A 22,598-nucleotide genomic window follows, 5' to 3' on the forward strand; every position below is an offset into this window, starting at 1 on the left:
TTTACCTGGCTGTACGTGCTGGTAGAAAGCAGCAGCAGATCACAGAGCAGCTCCTGATGAACCACTTTGTATTCACTACCCTCAACCACCAGTTTTCTCATCTGCTCATAAAGAAAAAAAAAGGATAAAAGAATTGAATTGTTACTACAAATAAATTCAGAAGATATATTTTTGGTCACGTGTGGGTTTCTTGGTAGGTGCTTTTAAGTGAACCTCATGCTGGAGTAAAACCCGGTCGATAAGTAGTGCTCTGATGTGCTGCTTTTTCCCAAGAAGCTGCAGAACAAAAATTATAATGGCTTTAAATCATCCTGTAAGTTACTTATTTTAAACTGACCACTAAAAAATAGAATTAGAGCCATCATTGTTCCAGCTCACCCTGTTTTCCATTGACTTCTTGACAAGAGTGAAGCTTTTCCAGCGTGAGTCAAAGTCTTTCTTGTGTGTGCCACAGAAAAACATAAGGTCACTGATTATCTGCAAACGAAATGGGGAACAGTGAGGCCTATGCATGTCGTAATTGCAATGTTAAGTTCAACTTATGCATCTGAATCAAAACTGAGTTATATGATGCTAAAGATCACCTGAAAAGTATATGTTCTTATAAGTTAAAAGTCTTGGAATTTTTATGCAAATTTAGGAGAGCAAATGATGTGTTAAGCTGAAAGGCTCCCATAAGAGAATGCCTGATGTTAAAACTGATTCAAAGAGTGCCTTAAATAAAAAATAGCTAAATATTAGTTTAAGGCTGTGTAAACGTACAGAACAGTTTTACTGCAGATTCTAAATGCTTAATCTTTTTTCCTTAAACTTCCAAGATGTGTCGCATTAAACAGTCTCAGGTTTTATATTGGAAAAACCTCTAATTTTAACAGCCGTTTGACATCCCTCTAAAGTGATTGTGACAGCAACAAGGACAGGATCAGGCACCTTAATGATGACAAAGAGGGATTTTGTATCATCCTCTGAGTACTCCAGGATGTGATCTGGATTAAAGAAAGTAGATAAGAGTTCGCACTGCAGTAAGAAACAGGAGGGTTTTTAAGTGAAAATCTACACTCACGAAGCAGCAATCTCATGGTCTGGCAAATGGACACTCTGTAGTTTTCCCATGAATCATCTGAAGGGGGGAGAAGACACAGATGTATAGATGCAGAATGCAGAATGAGCTGCCCTTATCGCCCACTGACACTGATGGTGCTTTTGATCGTGCTCTATGTGGCTGTTTTCTTACCGTACTCGACTCCTACGTGCAGCTTGATCTCCCCCAGGTTCACCATGGAGGGCACCCTGAGAAAAGGCCAATCGTGAGACAAGCCAGCAGATAAATATGTGTTTCCGTATTATTAGTGTGCACAGCTGCAGCCTCACAGGTCAGGGACGTGCACTCCATCCAATGGGGGCAGCATGCTCCCAGCCCCGAGAAGGCAGTGCTGCACGATGGCGAGGCTCTGCCACAACTCCTCCCTGTAATAGAAACACTAGATCTCAATCTTTCCACTGCAGTATGTGATTGGCAAAACTACAATATCTTTTCAACATTTTGGGCTGCTTAATTCATCATTACTTGCTGAGTTTTCTTGATGAAGGAGTCAGGATGGATGGTTAAAACATACATATAGTATCTTTTGGTGTGGGAAAAATCTCATCCATCAAAGGGCCACAGTTCTGTTTGTTTTGCTTGTATGTGAGTAGGTGCTGGATTTTGCCTATGGAGCTGAAAGTTAAACTAAAGACTGCACACCTGGTCATTGGCTGATCTCCAGACACGTGGCCTTTGATTCGATGCAGCTGGGGAAGCAAGAGCGACGACAACAGCTGGCAAACAAAGTTTTTCTCCTCCTGGCACGGAACATGCCAACACACACCCAAAGCTGCCACATCTCCAGCTCGGCCCCAATCCTGCAGGAAGAGACCCAGTGAACTATACAGATTCGGTGCCACTTTTTCTTTCCACTGGAACAACTGGCAGGCAAACCAGCACAACCAGTTAACCTCAAAACCACAGACATGGTACATCTACTGAGGATTTAAATGTTTTAAACAGATGAAATGGAAAAGAAAACCTCTAATAGACGAAGAAAACAACACCAAAAATCGAATTGGCAACGCTTTTAGGAATTAAAAAACTAAATTAAGAATAGGATTAAATCGAATTGAAAAAGGTATTAGATGCATTAGATGAATCATAGATACGTAACGGGCAGTTAGAGAAACAGTTACTATTTCTGCACAAATACAACAAAAATATTTGCACGTTTATTAAGAACCAGGGATAAAAATCATTGGAAGAGAAGAAAATTGAGATCAACTTAACTTCTGCCACAAACCGATCAACTATTTTCACTGTTCCTTTATGTTCATATTGGTTCATTAATATGTTCCTGCATACCATTACTTTAATTTAAGTCTAATGCTCCTCTTTCTTTTTTTAATAAAATAAATAACTAATGTTGAGTTCAGTCGGGGGAAACATTTCAGCTTTCGCTCTTGTAAAAAAACAAATGATGTCCTACTAAACGCTATTTTCCAAAAAAGAAAAAAAAAGCAGAAAGAATAAAACTGCATCTCGAACAGAGGAGAAAATAGATGCAAAAACACCATAATTCCTTATGTGTAAAGAGTTTCTGAGAAACTGAGGGGGATTTTCGTAAAACACAAAATTTCGTGTTGAAACTTTAAAAACAAACAAAAAAAAAAAAAACATTGGAGTTTGTTTTCCAAGTTTGAAGATGTTTCGTTTCCCGTCCAGGAAACTTTTTCAATTCAAAATGTCTGGATTACCATTGAGTTCAAAGCTTAAAGAAATAACTTTAGGAGAAGAAAAAAAAAGGGATATAGTAAAATATTGATCCTCTTTGATCCTTACAAGAAAAATAAAATAACGAGGGGCAAACAGAGCAGGTAAAAGCAGGTGTCTCTCTCACTTCTGTATGAAAAAAGGAAACACTTTTTTTTTTTTTTATGTCTTTCTATAATTTGTCCAAGTCAAATGTGTGAAATAGTTTTATGTATAGCACAGAGACAGAAGTGAAAAAAATCTGTGCAGATCTCCCCACCCTGCCTATAGTCAGAGCCTCCCTATACGAAGTCAGTTTGACGTGGAAAAAATCGCATCGGAGATTAAAAAAGTTTTACTCAACAGGTATGTTCTGGCTTTCACTCTAGTGTGGGCTGACAAAGACTCCTGCCGGTGTGGAAATGTTTTCAGAAAAGCTGAGCTAAAGTCTGACTGCCTCTTACCTATGCTTGTTTTGAGGTTGCCATGACTTGACTGAGAATTTGCAATGATATGTCGTGTTTCTTATATTGAAGTTGTTAAAGAGAAATCGGAATAAACATAACCTCTTTAGCACAAAGCTGTACAAAACAAAAAACAAAGATCAAAAACCGGGCAAAAACATATAATTGCATCATCTCTCACAATAATAAAAAATGCTCTGTAGTTATAAATGAGTTATCTTAAAGTCTCTTTAGGTTTGCCATCTTTTTTCTTTTGATGCCTTCAGCTTTCTGTAACTCCTTTATGTTTTTCAACCCTCGTAACAATGGTTCAATGGTTCTTCAGGGATTCTGAAAGTCTTTCAAATTATTTACTGTGGAATTCGGCTGTTTTTTTACCTACTTACTACCCATTGTGTCAGACAATAACAGCATATTGTGCTGAGTAGGTTATCAAAAGAAACAAATCAATATAAGATATAAACAGATGTCTCAAGCTTTAAAACGGTGAGAATTTATTGTCCTTCTGTAGCAACAACAAAAAACACATAAAAGATCTAATAAATGTCAAGTAACTCAAAGCTTTTTTGAAAATCACTTTGCTCTTACTGAAGTGCTACAGTATTTCATGTGAGTCATTTTGTATGATCTATGTTTTTCTTTTATATATGTGACAGGCTGCTAGAAAACTGCCTAAAGATTCTATTTAAATTTTTTTCTATGTGGGAGCAGATTCGTCACCTTAATCTACAAGCCTTTCTGAGCCTTAATAGCTCACGAGTCAGAGTTTAAGTGGTGAAAATAAAACATTCCTCTCAAAGAAGTCAACCTGAAACAAGGGGAAAAATCATAGAGCTTGATAAGACACTTATCAAAATAATTTCAAATAGAACAAGAAGGTTGTGTTATTTAAAAGCTAAGTCTAAAGTTCATGTTAACATATCATTATGTTTTCCCATTGTTTTGATGTTTGATTTACTAATCTTTAAATTTCCAAAGTACTTAAATCAATCAACAATCCATCTATGATTCCAGCTTCAGTATTTTAATGACCCAATTTCAGCCAAGAATATTTGGAACAAAATTCTATTTAATAGCCATTTAGTCTCTAAAGGATGTATTTGTCTTTAGTTTTTACTATTAGATAATGATGGTTGTCATAGTGTTGTTCTTTTTCTGTGATTTGCAAAAGTTTGAGTGTGTTTTTACCCGAATGGGGAGGTCGGTATTAAAGCCCCTAGAGGTACTGCAGTACTCGGTGGGATAGATGAGAGACAGTGACCGGAGTGTGTGCTCCAACAGGCTGCAAGCAAGTGTGTAGGCCTGCTTACAGCGAAGCCTCAAACACACATGCAGGATGCGCTCCAGCTCCCCCTGGTATTTAAGCAGCTGTTCACCATCCACACGGATTACCTAAACACAGCACAGACGCACGCACACATAGGAGAGAACATTCAATTCATTGGAGAGAAGCGCCTTAAATTTTGAATATCTCCGGTAAATCACTGCGTCTGGCTTGCTCAGCCTCGCGTTTTGCTCCAAGGAGTAATAAAAAATACTTGAAAGAGTGTCAATATGTTCTGGTTAACGACAAAGCGCTCTGATATTTATGACCTTGAACAGTGCACACAGTAAGAAATGTCTTTTGGCAAGTCATTTTCCTTTTATAATATCCTTTCTATAATCCTAAAATGACTGTTCAACTCTTTTTCTCAGAAAAAAAATGTTAAAATGGTGCCAAGCATCTGTTTTCTTGTTATTTTGAGAATGAATACAAATTCCTAGGATAGAGAGACAATAGGTAAATGTGCTTAAACTGCTTTAATAGAGTCCTCTCACCTCAGAGAGCAGCTGGAGTTTCCACAGAAGCTCCTTGTCCAGCTCATCTTCGTTCCGCAACTCCACATCTACACTCACACAGATTAAAGCACAAAGTGTTTTTTTTCATTTCCCTCAAATATTTAATTCTTCATGCAAATATTGGCATAATCCTGGGTGTCATTTCTTTTGGATCAGTTAAGTATTTTATCCTTTCATTAAACATTGGTTTTACATTTACTAATCAAATTACAATTAATTATTGGTTGTAGCAGACTTTAAAACCCTTGAACTGCCTGGTCAACCAAATGAATGATCATTTGCATAGGAAAATGCAGGCTGGAGTTGGCCAAGGCAGATAAAAGGTTAAAAGGACACTAAAACTATTATGTCAAATTTGTTTTTTCATTGGTAGATATGTAAATGTATCTGTTACTAAATTTGCTAAATTATTATTATATACTATTATAAACTATTATTATTGTTTTTTGGATTAATCAAGGTTGGCATGCATGCATACCAATTTAAGCTCCTTTGCTAATCTTCATTCAAAATTATGGGCTTAAATTTTTTTTAATTAAGAATGAACCCTCACTGTCCTATCATCATTTTTATAGGTTTCATTTTCTAGATCAGGGGTCTTCAATGTTTTCCAGGCCAAGGAACCCCAAACAACGGTGAGATGTAGCAGTGACCCCCTAATTATATATAGATTGTATAAAATTGTGTTATATCAAACTGGTTCTATATCAATCTATTGCACATGAAGTCATGTAACGAAAGTAATTTCTCCCTGGGATTATTAAAGTATTTCTGATTCTGATTCCTCATTATTGGAACAGGTGTTGTGAATGAAAAGGTGCCCAGCTTGAAAGAGGTCCTGTACGTCACTGAATGTGTGCATTGATGACTAAAAGACATCTTCTGCCTCCATTGATCTGTTTACTACAGTGTCTTGCATTCATGTTAATGTGTATTTAATAACGTTTCAACTAGTGGAAAAAATTGCAGGGGGGAATATAAAAATAAAAACAATCTCATTAACCAAAACTTTCACAACCCCCATGCAGTACCTCTGTGGACCCCATAGGGGGCGCGGACCCCCTGTTGAAGACATCCTTTCTAAATTTTTAATTTTGTCAAACTTCTCTTAGATTTTCACAGCTTTAAATCTAATGTAGTTGATTGGCTCATGGTTTGAAGCATATAGACAAGGAGCCCTCTGTGTTTAAAGAGTCTGAATTATTGAGGCTAGCACGGGAAGATCTTTGCTTTTTTTATTAAACAAATCTGGAGAAAAAAAAGGTTATGAATTGTGTCGCTGAAAACACTATTTAAAAATGACACCAGCTAAAATCTCCTTTGAAAAAAAAAATACTATACTATAAAAAATATTGATTTATATAAAGCTTCTACATAAACACTATAAAATAACTTTTTTTCTTTTTCAAATTTCCACTTCTGAAATAATTTATTTTTTGATTTCTATAATGCTGCAATAATATTCTCTCTACAGAACCAGTTAGGTTAATTTGCATGCTTTAGGTTACAGAAAACTATAAAAACACAGGAAGAAGTATATGCTAATGTTTGGGTACTTTTTTGGTTAGTTGGATTTCAAGGTTATTTTAGATCTTAATTAAAACTAAAATATTGCACCTAAAAAAAAAGGCAACCAAACCATTTTAGATAACCAATTAATCATTTTAAGGTATGGGGAAAGAAAAAAGAGAAACTTGAAAACATAGACTTGGATTTTTAATCAACTACAGGCTTTGATTGCTTCCTTTAGTCTGAAAAGCTACATTGAAAATGTTTTTGTGAAAACTGTCAGTTAGACTGGCCCATGATTAAAACAGCTTTGACATAAAAAGTGATGAAGAATTTTCCTAATGGATGCCAATACCTATAAACTACGGTAAGACGTTCAGATTTGCAAAATGAGAATGGCTTTAATTAGAAATTCTTTAATAAAAAGCACAGCTGATTACTTACTGTATGTGCATGGAAATAACTTATGCTGTTTTGGTTTATAGATGGTGTACTTTGCCGGCCAAGTCAACCAAGAGTTTATAGGTCTTAAAATGTGTTTACTTTGCAGACCAATTTATAGTATTAGCTGCTAAAAACTCAAATGATGGCTTATTTGATCTTATATGGGCCATAAATTTTAATGTGGAGCAGCCTTAATGCATTTTTTCAGCTTTGATGTATAATTGAAGAAACTCTACTATAAACCCATTCATACTGTAGCTCAACGAAGCCCTTAGATAGTGTTCATGTATGCAGCATCACATCCTCTTTACGCACAGATCTATTCTACACACTGTGGTACTGACTGTCAGTAATGAGGGAAATGATGGTGCAGCAGTGAGGGACAAACAGACGGAGAGACTCAGCAGGGTGACACTGCAAACAGAAAAACATGCAAAAAGCATCCAGATATACAAAATGATACATATTTAGAGACATTCATGCAGAGACAATGAATGTGAACTGGGCAACATTAGGAAATTAGGACTAAAGCAATGTGCATTAGATTTATGAATAAAAAAAGGATGAGGGATATATTACCTTTGCTGCAGCCCGGCACATGTCAGCCACCATCCTGCCAGACACACACGTCTCAAAGATGTTGGAGGTGGCAAAGTTATACAGCTTCTGCAAAGCAACCTGATCAAACGACATTTTAATGAAATATCAGATAACTTGTAAACACTGTGAGCACACACTCATTTTTTCTCCCAATTTTTTTTCGTGCAGGCAATTAGTTTTCACTGCATTATTAATACAAAAAGGTTAAACTTTCCATAATTTTATTCTCTCTCATTCAATTTTTTTGTGGACTCTGAAGTTCTTATTTTCAATAATTTCTATTTTAGATTTAATTTATCTTACAAATTTGTAAGATTTAATCCAACAGGCTACACTTTATAATTCTCTCCAGACTGTTTGTCAAAAAAAAGAAAATATTACCATCACGCTAAGACTACTTATGCCTCGTTCAGCATAGCTAATTAGATTTAGTCATACTGAACAGTAACTTTAAGTACATATGACATATATTACGATTAGCCTCTTACTGTATACAGTCTTCTATTGCAGGCCTCCCACACTTCTTTAGACTGTTACCCCAAAAATAAAAATGCAACACAGTGACAACCCCCTTAAGAGACATATAATTGCTTCCCACTATGGTCATTTCTGTATATAAAATGAAGTATATGTTCTTATTTCAAATAAAATATATATTTAAAAGTCCTAAATTTATCATTTAAAGGCATTTTTTAATTATTAGATGGGCATTTATTTATTTAGTTGTATACTTTTCAATTTACTGGTATATTTAATTTTGAATAAATGGAATGGAATAAATACATTAGTGTAACATCTGCATATTTTATGGTATCTTTGTTTTTTTAATGCGCCCTTCTGGGATTGCCTTCTAATGATAGTTAAAACCATCTCTACTTTGGGAGCCCTTGTTCTAATGTTTGAAGGAGATGTAAGTCCAGAATACCAGGAGTCATACTTCCGAATGCAGTGGTGTCAAAAGTACACAATTTTTTTTTTACTTAAGTAGGAGTATAGATACTGCAGTTTAAGAACACTCTGGTAAAAGTTAAAGTATCAACTTGACCTCTTTACTCAAGTAAAAGGGAAAAAGTATGCGCTCCAAAAGCTATTTAGAGTATAAAAGTATAAAGTAACCTTTAAAAAAAACAGCCAGATGTCACTATATGAATTAAATGTTCAGTTTAAGGCCAAGGATGAGGGAGGTCTTGTTGGCCTGCGTCTCCATCTCCCAATACGGTCTCGTCTTTGTCCGACCTTTCAGACATTTTAACATCTTTTTCTGAATCCAATATTGTAGTATGGCATAGACAAGAACATAGACAAGAACACCTGCTTGCCTCTGATGATTTCCTTTAGCTAACCAATTAGTGTTTGTGTTATATGACTCATCAAATTACACTAGTTTTCATTGGATGTGGATGGTGCCAATGATCTACATTGGATGGCGCACATGACGTGAAATTAATATTTTTAAACGTTAAACGGAAGTGAGGAGTAATGAATAATGTTTGTTTTAAAAATGTAACTAATAGAAAATACGGATACTTGTGTGAAAATGTAATGAGTAGAAGTCAGAAGTAGGAAGAAAAATAAGTAATGGAGTAAAGTATAGATACCTAGAAAGTGTACTTAAGTACAGTAATTAAGTATTTGTACTTAGTTACTTGACACCTCTGTCCCAATGTTACCAATATGTCTGCACCTAGTCCTATCAAATCTGTCTGCACTCAGTTGAATTAATATAACCAAAACAAAACTCAAGAAAGGATTACTTTTTTTTTTTTTATATTAGTCTAATTAAAAGATGTCAGCGCAAACATGATTATATTGCAAATATAGTCATATAATATGCATAAATAAACATATTATGTCAAAAATACAACTGAGTGCACTCATTTTTATGGCTGTTGAGAAAAAAAATGCTAAGTATTATGATAATGTTGTATGCCATGGTCCAACACATTAAATTTAACCATTTTTAAAACATTTTCTTTAGTTTTTTCTCTGTTCTTTTTTTTTCTTAACTTTTGAATTGAAATAATTACTTTGCTTTTGCTGACATTGCCTTTACACTTGACAGATTTTAGTTTCTTCAGTTGGCTCTCAAATCAATAGTAGCCCATCTGGACTTACTTAGATTGGCTCTATTTTTCAGAATCTTTAATCTACATGAATATTCCCACTAGCAGATTTTGGTTTTGCTTTTTTATTTTTAATGTGAAGAGCACAATATTTTTTACTTTCTATATTTTCTTCTATAATAATAGGATTAAGTTTTGAAACCAAAAAGTTTGTTGTTTTTTTTCTTTTTTTTCCTCACAAATCCTGACTTAGACCTAAACCTTTTATATGAGAAGTTTATTCCAGACAACATTCTTAGCCTGCAACCCTCCAAAAATGTTTTGCAACTTAATGTAAAATATTTATATATATATATATAAAAACCTGAGAGAAAGCGGCCTTTATGGTACCTCTCACAATAGGGCATTTTCCGGAATATTTACAAATATTTACCATCAACATCACATGCTAGCTATTTAATATGTTAATAGGTAATGAATTTCAACTTTTCACAAATCAAGCAAAAACCTTTCAGAGAATATAACGGAGAACAAGTGTTAATAAAATATCCCACAACTCACTGCAAGAAGTTTGCTTTCAAGAATCTGAAACTAAAAAAAGACCTTTTAAAGGTCACAGCACACTGAAGGGTTGTTATCATTGAGAAATGTGTGTATCAGTGTAATTCTGCACTACCTTATAGATTTCTATGGAGCACTGTGTTAGGATCGTACTAACGGTGGAGGACAGTCCCAGCTCCACCAGGCTCTCCAGATGAGTCTGGGTATCCGTCTCTGTCTCATCTCTCGTCTGCTCAAGAGTGCTGCTGTCTATCAAAGCAAAACATCTGCACGAGCACACACACACACGCACAAAAACACACACCTAAAACACTTGTCTGTGATGAAAATGTCAACAACGATATGATTAAAAAGCACACACACGTACAAAAAAAAAAAGTCTTTTTCACTTCAGAAGCTGGAAGTCTAGTGCATTTCAAACAGAGAGACACATTCGTATTCAGAGTATGACAACAAAGCTCCACAGAGTGACAGGCCGACTTGCTAATTTATCTTTACCTGTCCAGGAACTGCAGCACGAAGTCTTCAAAGCCAGCTGAGGCAAAGCAAAGATCTTTTTCAATCTGCAGGGGAAAAATGTAGGTAATGTGTTTCTATAATATGTCTATGATTTGTTTTTATGACTTAATCCCCCAACAAAAAAAGAGTGACTATGGAAATACATTTTATGAATGTGAAACTCAAGGTATTTTTTTTCTATTTGCCTGGTATCTTTAGAGTATCTTTATGAGTACAAGAACATACTGTATCTGGGATAAGAAGAGATTGAAATTGAGTTTTTACTGCTGGGTTGCCAGGATTTCTAGTTAAGATTGGGCGAAGGCTTCAGAAAGGCTCAAAGAGGCCCACTGCCCATCTATGTGAGTCCTGTCAATCCTACCCCTCCCCTGGATGCCATCTCAGAGGAGACACAATACGAGACCAGGCACAGTCTGGAGGGATTAAACATCCCCGTCAAACGCAGCAGCTATCCTCTCTTAAATATGAAGATAAGTAGATTAACACAGACGGTGGAAGGAGGCGCAAAATGCCACTCTGTGTCCCCCATATTAGAAAAACATGATGAAAGTAGTGTTTTTAAGATTTGGCTTTCGTGCCAACTGAAAAAAACAACAATAAATAAGCAGGTGATTGTCGCTGTTTTAAGTTGAATTCTTATCATTATTTATTTTCTGATGCATTTATACAGATAAGCTATTTTGGGGCTTTATGCTAAGCTGTGCTGACATCTGATCATTTATGGTGGGAACATTAAAGTAATTGGAGTTTTTCTTTTAACTGTCAGAAAGACAAGAAACAAGATGAAATGGTGGGAGCTTCTGAAGCATCTCTTTGTAAAACTGACTTGAACCTATTCTGACCAAACGCTTAGAAATGTGCATGAATAATAAACAAAGCAAATATTATGATCTGAAGGGATTATTTGTACAAGTTCTGAAAAACAAGATCATTCAAATTATTAACGGGAGGCTTTTAGATGGTAAATAAATGCCAGTCAGGGTTATTAGTGTGTGGTCTTCAGGTAGAATTGTTAAATTACCCTGAAAAGGAAGCATGTCAGTCCTATTTTCAATACTCACAGTCCTACAAGTCCAGATTATACATAATTAAAATAATAAAACAATTGTCAGATTATATTCAAATGATAGATTAATTTGATTAGGCTGCATGGTGGGGTAGTGGGGGTGCTGTTGCCTTGTAACAAGAAGGTTATAGGTTTTGGTTCCCTGAATGGAGTTTGGATGTTCTCTCTGTGCATGCATGGGCTATCTCTGGGTACCCCAGCTTCCTCCCACAATCCAAAATCATGATTTTAGGATAATTGGCTTCTCTAAATTGTACTTAGCTGTGTTACCCTCATTTACTGAATAACGATAAAATATCTCTTATTACTGCTGGCTAGCTCTTTGCATGTTTGTAATGGCAGCCTTGTCACTTTGCTCTCTTGTGCTTTGTTTTACAGCCATCTAAGGGACTTACTGGAAGGGAAAAAATGTGAAGCTTTGGCAGCAGGAACTGCATGCACCACTGCCCTCTACCCACCTGGCTAATGCCCATCTGTGACTAACAAAATGGATAACTTCTGCTTTGATACTCCTAAAAACTCTGACTTTCTTAAATCCACTGGTGTCTGTTTCAGTCGGATATTGCCTCGGCGAGCAAGTGAAATGGCATGGAACAGATTGAGTGAGGGGATCTGTGCAGTTAAGGAAAGGACTCTGCATCAGACTGTATAGATCTGAAAACCAAAATTAACTGCAGGAGCCAATCCCAAAACCTTAGGAGAATCCTCACGTGGCAGACAACCTTGAAAGTACTTACCAAAAGTAGTAAACTTCCCTAAAACTCACTCTGACAGAAAAGGTCCCCATGCACCAGCCAGGTTCCCCTCCTAAGACCCTCTCCCTGGACTTAAGATATTAGAGTAAGATATAAGCAAAGTTTTCCAGCATCAAAAGACTAAGCTCCAGGACCTGGCAATGTTTTCCCATATGCCGACACTATGCTGCTATTCTCATATCTACAACAAGTCACTGGAGCTGCCATTACCAAACCACCATTAACCTGGTCTTATTATCATAGGGAAAAAAAATAAAAAAAATACCTGTTGCCCTGACATTTGTGGTCATAAAATCTTTTCACCTTTTGATGTTAAAGAATACAAATTATATTAAAGGCCTCCTTATGGACCCGTTGTATTTTTCTTACCAGACAAACAAGACACCAGAACATGACGTCAACTTAGGTCTATGTGGGGTAATAAAAGAAATATTGCTGGGAGAATTAGATCCAATAAAAAAAAAGACATTAATGTCCATGATGTATGTGTACTTTTTCAATGGATGCTGGAAAGCATTTACAGGGTTAGCCATAGATTAATTCTTTACCATTTTAATACACAGTGTATTGAATATCCAAAGCCAGTATGGTTGCTCTCTTGTTTTGTTTTTTTTGTTTGTTTTTTTCTGTCTCCAGTACTCCAGAAAAAGAAATATTTAAAATACGTCCCGGTTTTACCTCTGTTAGATCTGTTTGTCGAGCTGGAGTAGAAGAGCAGTCCACTAAAGGCACCAGGGTGGTGAAGGTGGTGATGAACTGGAATGTTATCTGGAAGAAGATCACAGAAAATCAATTAACAACTTCTGAAATGATCAGAGAATGCGTTAAATAATGTGCCAGATACGATTTTTCAAATCTTTTTATTCGTTCTGCTGCTGTGATTAATACAGCGTGGAGAAATAAGCGCACCAGACGAGGGAAGCAATCCATTTTACTATTTGAGCAGACAACCAAGACACATTAATTACAACTTCTTCCAACTGAGGTATTCTTTCACTTTCGGGACTAATTAATAAGACAGACCTGAGTGTATAAGAAGGAAACTCAATCAGCAAGTGGTCTATTGTCATCCTGTCTCATAATTTTTCTTCATTACTTATTGGCACATTAATTACTCACCATACACTTGCTGAAGTCGTTGGGGTCCACCCCCGGGAGAGAGCCCATGAGCAGAGGAAGCACATGACTGTGGCCCTCTGGATAGCGGTTGTCAGGGGAAACAAGGCTACGTGCCATCCCGATCATACAGCTGAGGGTGGCAGTAAGCGTATATGGCTCCGTCAAGGTCTCCATCGCTGCATAGGTCCTGTTAAACTCACATCATTTAGTGTCTGGCTTGGATTTAGAAATCAGAAAAAATTGTCTTTCTTCTGTCAAATCTCAAACAAACCTCCATGAATATATTCTAAAAAAAATAAATAAAAGCACATACAAGACTCACTTTTCAAGTACTGGTGGAATGACGAGTTCTGGTGTGAGGAGAGCCAAGTTCTGGAGAGCATAGGCTGCATCTGTGCTGCCAGTTTTACTGCGTATCACCAGGAGAGGGCAGAGGAAAATAAAGTAGAGTTAAAGCCTGAACCACACGCACAAAGGGAGACAGATTATCACTGATGAGCTGTCCTTGTCCAGATTAGCCGTGTTGTGGCTGAGGCCAAGTGCATGCAATGACTCACTAATGAGACACAGTTCTCAGATGACTAGGTGCATGTTAACTGGTTATTTAGATTTTAGAAAATAACAAGCTCCATGACCAAGAATCATTTTATTCTTTCATTTTCACCTACTAATCAGCAAATAACAGAGAGAAGCATTTATAAAAAAAAAAAAAAAAAAAAAGGGGGGCACTATACTGTTTAGTGGAAAATAGCTGCAATCGAATCTCTAGAGAAAGTAGGTTGAAATATTTTAAACAAAATCTGATCCCCAAACAAAAGGGAGCCACTGACTCAAACATCTCAACCCACAGATACACCTATCTGTCTACTTGCATTTTCACATCAACTGTTCCTCCTAAATTTTGCTTATGTTGTTTAATTTTAGTTTAATGTTCAGAAGTTTACATATACTCACCATTACCATGAATGACAACATTTAAATAAATGTGGAATTTTTCCTATAATCGTGTTAAACCTTAAAAATAAGATAACTGTATATCTACACTGCCAGTAACATTTGGAGCGTGCAGGTAGCAAGTAGGAAAAAAAACACACTGATTTTAGCTATCAACAAGGTTCTGGCATACAGTAGCTATGGTTGGATATTTCACTACTATGGATATTTAATTTTTTCTCCTTTTTTTCTGTTTTTCCTCTTCTGTTCTACTTGCATTACAGTGTCTATATAATCTGTAAAACTCCCTGCATAATTATAATAAAGCAATTTATACGCATGAAAGAAGCAGAACACTATGGCAATAGCCATACTGCTCCACTTGTGTGCAAATTTTTTGGCATTAAGACAATTATTCTTATCGCCACATCGCAAGAGAGGACACTGTAAAAAAAAAAAAAAAAGAAGAGATGGTAGATAAGATTTGTTTTGTTTTAAGCCTAGTCCTCTCCTTAATCATTCATTTTAAAACCAATTGTAATGCATTTTAGTTTCAACTGTCAAATTTTTCATTTTAAGATGAAGATTCAAGGGGTACTTTTTCAGTAGACCACTGAAACTGTGCATATGTACAAACATTGACAAAGGTTTGCAGGTCAGACTTTCTCAGTGTGACCAGCAAACCTTTCAAGAAGAAATTCACTAGGCACCTAATTGTGGATGAGATTAATGGGGTTGATTCTGAAACAGGGGGCTTTTTTCTTGGCCAGCTCCTATTCTTATGTGATGGTGATGTAAACTTTGATTAACTGTGGGCAAAGACAAATTTGATCCAACAGTTTCCAGTCTGGTGGGCCAAGACTCTCTCCTAATTATTCTTTCCTTTCATGCAAGTGTGATCATTTTGCACCGGAGTTTAAACTAAAACTAAGACTCGTGTTACTACATGACATTGATCATAACAACTCAGACTGATTCTGGAAAGAATAGATTAGGCAAAAACTTGGCTTCAGGATAAGTTCCAACATTAAACATGTTGAAAATATATGGATAATCCTTATAAGAGGAGAATGTGGGAGGAATTGACACAAATTTAAACAGAAAGATGATCATTCAGCCCTGTGATACACTGGTGATCTGTCCATTGGTGCATCCATCTTCTTACTTAATCACTGTCAATGAAATTGCACACGCAGTTCTTCTGTGTAACCACACTGTACTAATAGTAAACTTTGGGGCATTTAAACATGTAGGGCAGGGATGGGTAACTCCAGCCTCAGGGGGCTGCTATCCTGCAACATTCGATTTGTCCTTGGTCCAACACACCTGAATCAAATGACTAAATTTTCTCCTTAGTATGCATTCAATTTATCCACCGGTCTGTTAATCATCTAATTACCTGATTCAGGTGTGTTCAACCAAGGACACATCTAAAAGTTGCAGGTTAGCGGCCCCCGAGGACTACCTTTGCCCACCCATACCTTAGGGCCGCAAAGGCAGGAATCTAATTTTCTTAAAAAGTGTTTACAGTAATACCCAGGTGAATTGAAAAAATGCTTCAAATAATTTTTACAGATATATTTCATACAACAAACACATTTTAATCTCCATCCAAAAAATGTAACTTAACCATAAAGCTATTACAGTGATTTCAGTATTTCCATATTTAATAGAGAAAGATTGGCAAACTTAAACTTGAATGGATTTTGCTTCACAAAACTCACAAAGCTGTTTTTAAGATCCCATTATACAATCAACATGAAAAAACGTCTTTGTGTAATTAATTGGTTGTATAGTGGAATTTTACATTTTGAATTGGAATAACTGATATCCATAAACCTTCTAAAAATAGTGAGATTCAATAGCATGTGCAAAAAACACAATGAGTACCTAAACATGGCCAAGAGAGCTGCGCCCATGAGGCTGCGGGTAAACTCTTGCAGGTCGGTATCCTTCAGTCTTTGACACTCCGGGACCACAGTGATCCAGCTGGGTGCAGCGTAACGTTCTCGATGCACCCGCCGCACAACACTAGCTGGGAGTCTTTGCAGTAGCCTCATCAGCCGAGACTATAAAAAACAAACAAACAAAAACCCCTCAGTCCTGCATTAAACATTTCAAGTTTTACACTTTTTCATGCAAAAAATGGAAGGAAAAGTGTATGAGTAAGAGGAAAGAGTAGCTGACCTGCCAGCGACCGTGGTTGGAGGGGTGATAGAAGGAGGCAATGCTGCTAAAGAGGCAGGTCAGTTCTTTCTGTGCAGGATTTCCTGGTCCGCCCTGCAGAAATTTACATTTTATAGCAATACTGCAGTTTAAGTTTAATACTTTGAGACCATTTAAAAAAAATGTTGATTGGTGTTTACCAGTAGGGCTGTGATCCATAAAACCAAGAATCCAATGTCATAGGAGTTGATAAGATACCTCGGTGCCACCATCTGACTAACCCCGACTGGAAGGTTTAAACTTCGCAGGATTCTGGTAAAGATCTACACACAAAACAACAGGGTTTAACATTCCACTCACAGAGGGCCCCTAATAAAACACATTAACAGGAGCACATGTATATGCGCTATACACATAATTCTGCTAATGACTCACTGTGGGAATATAAGGAGTCCAGTCCACGTAGCCGATGTTATCATTGGCAAGCCGAGCAAACAGGTTCACTAGGTGCTACGAGGCAACATCAGAAAAACAATCACTGCCGGGTCTATAGCAAAATTCTCAGAAGTGAGGTTTGCAATTTCGAGAATTAAATATAGCCCCTAAAAAATTGGAAAGATGTTCAAGAGGGGGGAGGACGTGCGCTGCTCAGCCAGGCCGCTGAGGGCCTGGAGGCTGGATAAAGGCAGAGTGGAGGCACAAATGGAAAATCTTATCTGCATGCTGAGTGGAAACCAGCAACAACACTTCAATCATCGCAATCAGGGGACGTTGAAACTGTGTCATTCCAAATTACTTCATCCATCTTTGGTAAAATGGAGAATGGCGTGATTCCATATGAAATATACTTTAAATGTTCTCAAAAACCATCACAGATCTTTTTTTTTTGTTGCATTCCTGATAAGCTTGCTCTGAAATCAAGAACTATATTATAAATCTAAGCTTTTTCATACTCCTTGAACGTTTTGTAAGATTACAAAAAACTCCTTTTTTTTTTTACTCACATTGAAGAAATTTACCTCTGCATTAAACCCATCCCCTTGGGAAGCAGTGGGCTGCCATTGTGGGGCGCCCAGGCAGCAATCAGGGGTTAAGGGTCTTGCTAGGACACCCAGAGTGGGAGTCGGTGGGTGTGGGTTTCGAACTCACAACCTCAAGATTCCAAGTTTAATGTCCTAACCACTAGGCCGCCACTCCCCCTACTCCCACTCCCCTCCCCTCAATGGAGCCCAGGTGGAAGTTCAACTGAAGAAACTAACTGCTCTCCTACATCCACCTGTGACACAGCCAATCAGCTTGAACCACACCTCCACACCTCCATGAAAGCCAATCAGCATCCAGAGTTCATCTTAAAAGGCCTCTGATCCTCAACTCGTCTGGTCCCAGTGCGCAGGCGGTGGATGTGCTGTGTGACTTCATTCAGATAATCCCGTTTCAACCCCTCTCCAGCGGTGGATGTGCTGTGTGACTTCATTCAGATAATCCCGTTTCAACCCCTCTCCAGCCCCTCCTCCACCATCGCAGCTAAAGCTTCATCAGGGTTTCATTATTCCTGGACTCTTGCTGCATTCCACGTCTCATTTCAACCGGTCAGGCAGAAGACTGCCATGTTGCGCCTGGTTCTGGCAGAGGTTTCTTCCAAGCTGGGAGTTTTTCCTCTCCACTTTCGCTTCATGCTTGCTCATCATGGACAGGTTTTCTCAACCTGTGTTATCCAAACTAGACTTTCATCTTCCAGGTCCCTGAGTGAAGCTCTAGCATCAGCTCATTCAATCCACTGGATCTCCCAATAAAACTCAGCAGACTGTCTCACTAACCAGCAGTCTACAGACTGACCAACTTCATATATCTCCACTCCACCACCAGTTTCAGGCCAGCAATATTCTTTACTCCTGTTCATGCATATCTATCAAAGCGCTATGTGCCCTGCCGAGGTCTGAGTGCCAAAGACAAAGTAATTGTATTAATAATTTCTAATTGTCTTTTCTCTTCGTGTAAGTTTTTCAGATTGAACTGTATTTGCTTGAGATTTTTGAGGGCATAAGGAAAGTTTTATTATTTACTTTGCAATATGGTACAGCTGAAATTTACTCTGATACCTTTAGATAAGACTCTGATATTCACAGATGCTCTCTGTTCATTAGTCCTGTCGCTTTACAATTTGGCATTTGTTTCTCTTAGTTCGTCTCTGAATAGATTTTGTTTTCCACAAAATAAGAGAAAAGTTTAAAGGGTATTATTAAATTTGGAAAGCCCTGTTTGTGTTTAATTCATCCGAATCCACTTAAAAGTTCTTTGAGAATGTACTCACCCCTTCCCAGCTCGGCTGATTTTGCACAGACATCCAAAGATTCATTAATTCATCAAACCACAACCTAAAAAAAAAAAAAAAAAATCAGATAAAACTTAATTAGCTACACCTGTGGCCGAATTTCCCCTAAACATGAACTCATTCTCTGCTCTATGTCTTCTGGAGAAGGACGAGAAACAATATGAAAATGGAAAAATAAGGAGTATTAAAGATGATGTATTGTGGAAACTGTGCAGAAACTGCTTATGGATCCAAGAGTAAATCCAGACAAATCGCTTACAAAAGACCATGGAATGCAGTGAGAAGCTGTGAAGAGGCTTGACAGCTGGAATACAACCACGACGAGAGCAGAATGAAGGATGTGAGCAGAGATTGGTTTCCATAAAAAGCAACATAGTAGCAAAAACAAAATGGCTTCAATTTAAAGGGCAAAGGTTTAAATCCTCCCAAATGCTGTTGCTAATGTGATTCATTTTATAATGATAATGCAAGCTTCATCTTTGATTCCAACTGTATTTTTCTTTTTACTTTCTGCAGCCAGATCTCGTTGTAGCCTTTCTCAGCCCTGCATGCTAACTCTGGCTCGGGACACACAGTCCTCAGCATGTGATGCTGTTTCCAAAGAGAACCATTCAGTCTGGAACAACTCACTGGAAGCCCTGGCTGTGTTCCTCTGGGGGCATGATGGTGGGTAGGAACAGCTCCATGTTACTGATTGCCTTCTGCATCACTACGTCAAACACACACAGCAGGGGGCGCCACTCATCCAGCATCTCTTTCGTTGAAGATGCTGGGAAATACCTTGAAGCAAAAAAATATATAAATAGTAATATCGAATATGTGGTTATTAATTAATAACAAGGAGACTCAGGTAAACACACAGATCAAACAAGTGGGCCATAAATAGATGTGAACGACAAAGCCACAAGTAAACACATTGATCTAGAGTACACAGCTCAAGTAAAGATCAAAGGAAAACAATCTTTGCTTCACAGATTATATGATCAGAGTGGATGAGACTTACAGTCTGCAGCTTTTGATCAAAGCCTTCAAAATGTGATCCACTGAGCTGCAAGCAAGCAAAAAGATGGATGAGCATGTTCTTTCTCTTATGTTAGACGTCAGAAATCCTTGTGCAAAAACTAAGGAATATACATCATTTAATCCTTGATTCAAGATCTGAATTTTTTCCTCGAACCATGTGTGTGTTTTTTGTTTTTTTATTTTTTTCACATTTTGTAAATGGATTTAAAACAGTTATATCGGGATTGGGATACCAATCAAAAGAGTAGGTTATAACTGGGAAATTGAAGGAAAATATTAGATAGCCTCTAAATTCTTAACAAATAAACAGCTCCAGTCTTCTGGGATACTGTATGTCTCCACCAGCTTTTGCGCATCTAAATTGGTGACTCTAAAAAGGAACTAAGCTTTATCTATTTTTATTCTAAATGAGGCAGAGAAATGGTTGCAGTGATGGAGCTGAGGCTCAAGCCAGACAACAACAGCTAAATAAACAGAGAGGCCTTGAATCATGAACACACATAACACCAGTAGAGATACGTGTTACCACATGGACTTTATCTTATGTAATACCAGGTGCCTAAAATTTAATCTATGTGTGTTGATGCAGCATTCTAATCAACCTGGTTACAGTCTGTTTGATTATTAAACCCAATTTTAGTAAAAATAACTGCCTCATTGTGTCTCTATGAGATGCACAGTATCTTTCACTCTAGCTGGTTTTCAACACACCTTAGCTCATTTAACCCTGCAACTTACATAAAAGACGATGATCTTTCTTATCTATATCCTAACAAAGGTAATGCAAAAGTATTCTGTTTCAGCTTTGTTGTGAAATTTGAGAAGAATAGAAAAATTCGAACACAAGCCTATGTCAAAACATGATGGTATGATTGGGCAAAGCTATAAAAATAAAGATTACTCATATCTTTAATAAGGCTCTTATTTTCTTTTCTTTTGCCTTACAAATGAAGCCTGTAATAACAAAAGCATTTGGACATACAGTATGTTAGAGAGGAAAAAAACACATCAGTCATTTTGCCTTTTAAGATATTTTATATATAAAAATTTTAATGTCCTATATGATATGTTCTGATAAATTTAGGTATCACAGTCAAATCTCCATGATGACATAAGAAGTACTATTGCATGTCAATGTCTTGAGAAAGCTCAAGAACTAGAAACTGAAACCGCTACAAAATCATATCAAATCTGCTAACATAAGTGATGAGACTTGATGCTGTGATGGCCAGATGACTAACTGACTAAATTCTATATTTCATCCATTACTCATTTTAACAAATCAAAATGAATTTATCTGTGGCCGTCTTGCCCTTTTCCTTGTTTCAGGGTGTGACATTAAAACAACAGTCTACATTTTAAATGACATAGAATAACATAGTATTTGAATTTATCCACCCAGGTCAAATTTACTAATTTTAAGAGAAAGAAACTCAGAATAAACTTAGAATAACAGATTTTAGAAAGAGAATATTTTATCATGTAAAAAACCCTGACAGCGATTGGCTGTTTCTCACACTAATGCAGAGGCTTTAGAACACATTTTCATAAATTCATTAAAATAAACAGCTAAATAGCAGTTTCTCTTTTTTTAAGATTTAGTCTGTGGTTAATTATAAGTTAACTTTAAAAAAAGTCATATTACCATGCATATTCTAATATTGGATACAGTGAATCAGAGTGAATAAAAATCTATTTTTTGTATTTCTGTATTTACCTGGAATAGTATTAAAAGAGAAAATGGCCCCTTGAAGACTGGTTAACCTTCACAAGAGTCACCGACCACCCAAAACGACTAGAATGAAAACTCATCCAGGAGGAATAACATCTTTAATTTAGAATTTATAATGTTTTATTTGAGCTCTGTAGCCTGTAGTAATAATTCTAGCCTTATAATCTCTTTTATTGTATTTTTTTTTATCTTAACTTCAATTTTATTTGTCCAAGCTTCTATATTTATCTTATCTTTATACAGTAATTTCTGTCCAGTACCACTAAAATTATTATTTTTTTACATCATGTTGCTTTTCTTTTATCTATATTCTGTCATATGGTCTGTCTGTCTTTCTTTAACCTCTGTAAAGCATCTATGTTACTTTAGTCAATGAATTGATCAAAATATTTCCTTTTTTGTTTTTAAATAATTAGATTTAAGACAAATTATATATTTTTTTAGATGAGCAGTGACTAACTGATGTGGTGCTTCTATTAACAGGTGAAGTTACATACTTTGGGAACCAGATGAGACCCAGGTGCTCAGTCTTGGAGTAGATGATTCTCTCATAAAGCTCGTAGAGGGGTCTCCATGGCAGCTGAAGGTCATCTCTTGACAGCAGCTCCTTCTTCCTGTTTGGAAAAACCAAGTCAGACCTCAGAAGTTCTGTCTGTGTGCAAATGCTGGAAGGTTGTCAAACTTTTAAAGCTGT

The 22,598-nt window shown here is 36.8% G+C and overlaps 1 protein-coding gene across 1 annotated transcript in view; it reads right to left on the reverse strand.

The window, feature by feature from the left end:
- The window catches only part of psme4b (proteasome activator subunit 4b), a 58,462-nt gene that overhangs the window by 30,596 nt on the left and 5,268 nt on the right, over positions 1 to 22,598 (reverse strand). The window contains exons 3-27 of the mRNA XM_038282574.1: positions 22,402 to 22,518; positions 20,153 to 20,197; positions 19,780 to 19,929; positions 19,129 to 19,192; positions 17,253 to 17,327; positions 17,018 to 17,140; positions 16,839 to 16,931; positions 16,542 to 16,720; positions 14,041 to 14,127; positions 13,719 to 13,905; positions 13,278 to 13,367; positions 10,758 to 10,822; positions 10,375 to 10,525; positions 7,615 to 7,713; positions 7,380 to 7,449; positions 5,062 to 5,129; positions 4,432 to 4,635; positions 1,745 to 1,902; positions 1,372 to 1,467; positions 1,235 to 1,290; positions 1,064 to 1,120; positions 931 to 986; positions 379 to 477; positions 214 to 276; positions 6 to 101 (exon numbers count right to left, since the gene is read on the reverse strand). Of these exons, the coding sequence (XP_038138502.1) occupies positions 6 to 101; positions 214 to 276; positions 379 to 477; positions 931 to 986; positions 1,064 to 1,120; positions 1,235 to 1,290; positions 1,372 to 1,467; positions 1,745 to 1,902; positions 4,432 to 4,635; positions 5,062 to 5,129; positions 7,380 to 7,449; positions 7,615 to 7,713; positions 10,375 to 10,525; positions 10,758 to 10,822; positions 13,278 to 13,367; positions 13,719 to 13,905; positions 14,041 to 14,127; positions 16,542 to 16,720; positions 16,839 to 16,931; positions 17,018 to 17,140; positions 17,253 to 17,327; positions 19,129 to 19,192; positions 19,780 to 19,929; positions 20,153 to 20,197; positions 22,402 to 22,518 (2,548 nt within the window). The remainder of the gene's footprint in view (positions 1 to 5; positions 102 to 213; positions 277 to 378; positions 478 to 930; positions 987 to 1,063; positions 1,121 to 1,234; positions 1,291 to 1,371; positions 1,468 to 1,744; positions 1,903 to 4,431; positions 4,636 to 5,061; positions 5,130 to 7,379; positions 7,450 to 7,614; positions 7,714 to 10,374; positions 10,526 to 10,757; positions 10,823 to 13,277; positions 13,368 to 13,718; positions 13,906 to 14,040; positions 14,128 to 16,541; positions 16,721 to 16,838; positions 16,932 to 17,017; positions 17,141 to 17,252; positions 17,328 to 19,128; positions 19,193 to 19,779; positions 19,930 to 20,152; positions 20,198 to 22,401; positions 22,519 to 22,598) is intronic.

The sequence above is a fragment of the Cyprinodon tularosa genome, unplaced genomic scaffold (genome assembly GCF_016077235.1).
Source record: "Cyprinodon tularosa strain WSP-4 unplaced genomic scaffold, ASM1607723v1 ctg185, whole genome shotgun sequence".
In the NCBI taxonomy this organism is placed as follows: Eukaryota; Metazoa; Chordata; class Actinopteri; order Cyprinodontiformes; family Cyprinodontidae; genus Cyprinodon; species Cyprinodon tularosa.